Source organism: Lipotes vexillifer, unplaced genomic scaffold (genome assembly GCF_000442215.2).
Source record: "Lipotes vexillifer unplaced genomic scaffold, Lipotes_vexillifer_v1.1 scaffold1017, whole genome shotgun sequence".
NCBI lineage: Eukaryota > Metazoa > Chordata > Mammalia > Artiodactyla > Lipotidae > Lipotes > Lipotes vexillifer.
Window position 1 is genome coordinate 1,917,289 of NW_006772141.1, and position 5,187 is coordinate 1,922,475.

Consider the following 5,187-nt stretch of genomic DNA (forward strand, 5'->3'; position numbering starts at 1 on the left):
ATCTGCTCTTTGCTTCCCAAGAATCTGATTTTCATCTGTTTTAGTTTTTTTTTTTTGCGGTACGCGGGCCTCTCGCTGCTGCGGCCCCTCCCGTTGCGGAGCACAGGCTCCGGACGCGCAGGCTCAGCGGCCGTGGCTCACGGGCCCAGCCGCTCCGCGGCACGTGGGATCTTCCCGGACCGGGGCACAAACCCGCGTCCCCTGCATCGGCAGGCAGACTCTCAACCACTGCGCCACCCGGGAAGCCCTCTGCTGTGCTTTCTTAGCTCTGGGTCTGCTCTTTGGAGTTCTTCTTTTCCTCCCTTAATTTCACTCTATCACTTGTCACTTTTCATTGCTGCCATTGAGCCTGCCTGGGATCAGCAGCCTTTCTGCTTCTAATCCACAGCGTCTAATCTGCTATCATTCTAAAAAGTAGACAAGCATGGTTGTTCTCACCGTACCTAAAGCAAGAGTCACTGGGCTCTGAATGAGGGCCAGGGTTGTTTTTCTATGCTGACAGCTCAGAGTCCTCTTCATGAACATCTGGGTGTAGGGCTTGGCTTCTGGATAGGAGGTGGCCATAAAAGCGACCTGTTATTGTTCCTGCTTCCCAGGGCTGACTGCAGACCAAGGCCAAAATGCCACAAGATCCCACTGGACAAAAACACTGCTGGGAATTTTCCCAAAGACAAATAGAGGTCATATATGAGATCATACATACTGAGCATTTACATAGAGAGCATATAAAAATGCTATGCATTATTCCCTAGTCCCACACAGAACATGTTTAGTTATAAATAGACTAAGACAACACTGTATAAAAAGTAATTTTGCTCTGGGAACATCAATACAGTATTTACATGGATGCAGCCCGGCAGGCTCTGGCCTGCCCCTGTTTCCAGTTTCCCCAGCATCCTCTGGAGGAGCCTGGGGCACATGGAAGTTTGGAGAAGAAAGTCCCCGGAGCGCCGCCAGGGGGCTAGGTGGGCGGGGGGCCGTCGTAGCGGAGCGTGAGCGTGAAGGAGCGGGCAAAGTTGTTGGCCAGCGTGCAGCTGCGGTCTGCCTCCCTGACGGGAAGCAGGAAGAGCAGCAGCAGGCAGAGCAGCAGCAGCAGCTGCAGGGGGAGCGCCACGCAGCACACCTTCCGGCAGAGGGAGCCGAGCCCTCGCCACCGCTGAGTCTGCAGAACCAAAGCAGGAGATGTGAGTGGGCTCCGGATGAGAGTGGGCTCGGGAGGAGAGGGCTGGGATGACCCAGGGGCAGCAGTGCCTCCGGGCGGACTCTCCAACCGCATCGGCCTCAGTTTTTCCATCTGTGAAGTGGGACTAATGTCAGTTCTGCCGGAAACAAAGATCTCTAGTTTTCTCAAACCACTCAGAAAGGAAGAGGATAAAAAAGTTACAGGCTTTGTCCATGATTACATAAATCTTTGCCAGGTTATAAGAGTCCTGGGTGTGAATCTTAAGAAGGTCACTCAATCTCGCTAAACTTCAGATTTCCATCTATAAATAGGGAGAATAATGGCACCTACCTGATAGAGTTGTTGTGAGGATTCAATGAGACAGAGCCTGGCACATAGTAGGTACTCAAAGCTGCTGTCATTATTATTATGCATCATTACTACGATCACCATCTTTGGTGCATGTGTTTGGCCAATGGGGTGAAGCTACCATCTGTGGGATTATGACTAAAGACCTCTAAGTCAGAATCCCACACAGGCAGAACCATACAGCAGGACTGCAGGGCCCCAGTTGGCCTCAGATAGCCAGTTCCCCTCTATCCCCACCACGTGCCCCAGTGTGGAGCCCCCCTCTTCCCAGGAAGCAGGGGTGCTGGTGGAAAGGGTGCTGACCCCTCACCCATTACAAGACACATTCATGGGGAATGTAAACCATTTGAAGATGACCTACTTCTGGGTCAGCGTTTCATAAGTAGCAGAGCAGCTCCCTTGCTGCAATCTACTGAACATCAGCCCTTGACACAGGGTTTGAAAAAATAACAATAAAAGAAAACAAAAATTATCACCATCTAAATCATGGTCACCACCGTCACCACCATAATCTCAATGTCTTCATCTCCTCCTCTCCCTCTTTCTTCTTCGTTTCCTCCCTCTCCTTGTTCGTCATCAACACCCTCAATATCACCTGAATGCCAATCTCACAAGTCCAAACGTCTAATGGGCTTTTTTTGCTGCGACGTCCATGAAAGCAGCCAAAGGACATTTCCTAAATTCTAGAGGGACTGGCTGGGTTGCAACTTCACGGGAGTGCAGAGCCAAGAGCTGGCCACCCCGTAAAGTGGAGGCCCCACAGTCAAGATACAGCATGGTGCAGGGCAGGGGCCCAGTTCTCAGGAGCTTGGACGACTGGGCTCCAGTGAAGACGCTGTCACACACTAGCTATGTCAATAACTTCTCTAAGCCTCAGTTTCCTTCTCTGCAAAATGGGGATAAAACACCTACCCCCATTTTCCAGGTTGTGGTGAGGACTCAAAGCAAAGTACATTTACACACCAATTAAAAAGTATATATGCTCTTGGGACTTCCCTGGTGTTCCAGTGGGTAAGACTCCACGCTCCCAAGGCAGGGGGCCTGGGTTTGATCCCCGGTCGGGGAACTAGATCCCGCATGCGTGCCGCAACTGAGAAGTCCACATGCCACATCTAAGAGTCCACATGCCACAACTAAGAAGCCCGCATGCCGCGACAAAGATCCCGCGTGCTGCAACTAAGACCTGATACAGCCAAAATAAATAAATAAATACATAAATAAATTTTTTTAAAAAGTATATACACTCTTATTACTAGTACTATTATTATAGGATATACCTACTGGCTCCCTGAAGAACCAAAGGTTCACTTTCCAGGGTACCAAGTCAAGTGATGATAATGACAGTGATAATGATGGTGGTGAGGATGGGCATGATGATAGCGATGCTGACGGTGGTGGGGATGATGCTGAGAGGAACTATGCAGGTGTTTCTGTGAGGTTCTGACCTGAGCACTTCTCTCTCTCTACCTCTCATATCTGAGTCATCTCACCCACTCTCCTGCCCCAACTATCTCCTCCAGGTTGATAACACTTGACCCTATGCCTCCAACTTCAGGTGTTCTCACTCACCTAAGGCCCTAGACACTGATTTTGTAAAAACAGACTTCTTATAACCCACACAATGGAGGAGCATTGCTGGCTGCACTTATCTCAGCAGTGACTTCAGAAGTGTGTGTGTGTGTGTGTGTGTGTGTGTGTGTGTGTGTGTGTGTGTGTGTGTGTGAGAGTGATAAGTCATTTAAATAGCTGAACGATGTCCACAGAGGAGACAGGATCTTCCCACAGCCGCCAGGCTGGGTCAGACCTGGCTGCCACACGCTCTTACCCACCTACTCGACTCATGCAGCAATGCCTCAGTCTCTGGCGGCTCTAACTTGACTCTTTGACACTTCATGCTGACTTTGCCCGATTCCAAATCTCTGACCCACCCAGGAGACGGAAAGAGGGTGAGGCAACATGTAGGCGCCCCCTGCTAGCCTGGGTTCACACCACAACTGAAAACCTGTAATTAGTGGTCTCCCAAGTGGAGATCTGTGTCTAAGGGTCCTGTTTGCTTCTCCTTTCTCAGAGCTAACACTTTGCTTATTTAAGTGAGGAGTTGTGCCTTGGCCACGATCCCCTGGGGAAAACAACTCTGAAGGTCCAAAGCATGTTTGCATTTACAAGTGTTGACAAGGGGTGATCTTTTTCAAGGAGTCCTGCTGCCTGCCCCATGTCTATTCACACAGAGCTCACATCTTCGTTTTGAGGGACCTGAATTCTAAAATGCCCTTTAAAACAGAAGACACACTTTTTTTTTTTTTTTTCTTGCGTTATGCGGGCCTCTCACTGTTGTGGCCTCTCCCATTTGCGGAGCACAGGCTCCGGACGCGCAGGCTCAGCGGCCATGGCTCACGGGCCCAGCCGCTCCGCGGCATGTGGGATCCTCCCGAAACGGGGCACGAACCCGCGTCTCCTGCATCGGCAGGCGGACTCTCAAGCACTGCGCCACCAGGGAAGCCCAAGACACACTTTAATACGATTCTCAAATGCTTAGAAAACAAATGTGTGCACGCGCACACGCACACACAAATAGGCATGAACTACTGTCTAAGAAGCCAACAAAGACATTGACAATCTCAGCTCTTCCCAGATCTGGGAGCTTCTCTGTGCCTCAGTTTCCCCATAGAAAGTACTACGTGTGTTCTGCCCCGTTAGAGCTATCCAAAGAGAGAAGGGGCTTCCTCGGGAAGTGATAAGCTCCCCATTCCTTAGGGTGTGGAAGCAGAGCGTTGATAGCACATGGTGGTGGGGAGGAAACAGGTGATGTTGTGGAGGGCGATGAAATGCTTGAGTCCTCCAATATCTCCCATGAATCTGAGACTCTGCAGTTTTGAGGAGTTCAGGCAAGATGAGTTTATCACAGTAAATGTGATTTAATCTTCTGCCATTGATGAAAAAGGATGTGGGGGAAAGAAAAGGCTTGGAGTCCTGGGTTCTAACCCTGGCCCTGTCACTTCCCAGCTGTGTGACCTAGGACAGGTCACTCAGCCTCTCTGAGCCTCAGTGCCTCCATCTGTCAAGGCAAAGGGAGACTGACACCTGCCTGCCACGCTCAACATGCAAATGATGAGCCAACATGCCAATGGTCCTTGGCAAATACTCATTCCTTTACTCCTCCAACTGCCCAGGGCAGATGGGCAGCTTCTACTAGACCCCTAAGCTTCCCCCTGCACCCAGGGTGCCAAGAATCAGACACTATCAACCTCCTCAGCCCCATCAGAAAGGAAGACACTGCTCTCCCTAAACGCCATCTCTTGGCCCCTTAAAGGCCCTCAGATCCTCCTGCCACAGGGCCTTTGCACAGGCTATCCCTTCTGCTGGAAGACCCATTTCCCTCCTTTCTCCAATGCACCTGGTTAGCTCCTACTGATCATTCTAATCTCAACTTGTGAGTCACTTCCTCAGGGGAACCTTCCCTGCCTCTAAACCAAAAAAAGGCCCATTACACATTCTCATGGCACCAATGTCTTTTCTTTGGGTTACCACTGAAAGTCTGTGTTCCCCTTGGCTCCTTGGAGGCAGGGTCTACATTAGTTTGGTTCATTGCTGTATCCTCAGCAATGTGCAATAAATACCTACTGAAAGAACGAAACAATGAATAAAAGGCTCTTTCC

General features: G+C 50.3%; 1 protein-coding gene across 1 annotated transcript in view; it reads right to left on the minus strand.

Moving 5' to 3' along the window:
• Positions 1 to 961: 961 nt before the first annotated feature.
• The window catches only part of SYNE3 (spectrin repeat containing nuclear envelope family member 3), a 49,321-nt gene continuing 45,095 nt past the window's right edge, over positions 962 to 5,187 (minus strand). Inside the window, exon 17 of the mRNA XM_007447323.1 lies at positions 962 to 1,162. Within this exon, the coding sequence (XP_007447385.1) occupies positions 962 to 1,162 (201 nt within the window). The remainder of the gene's footprint in view (positions 1,163 to 5,187) is intronic.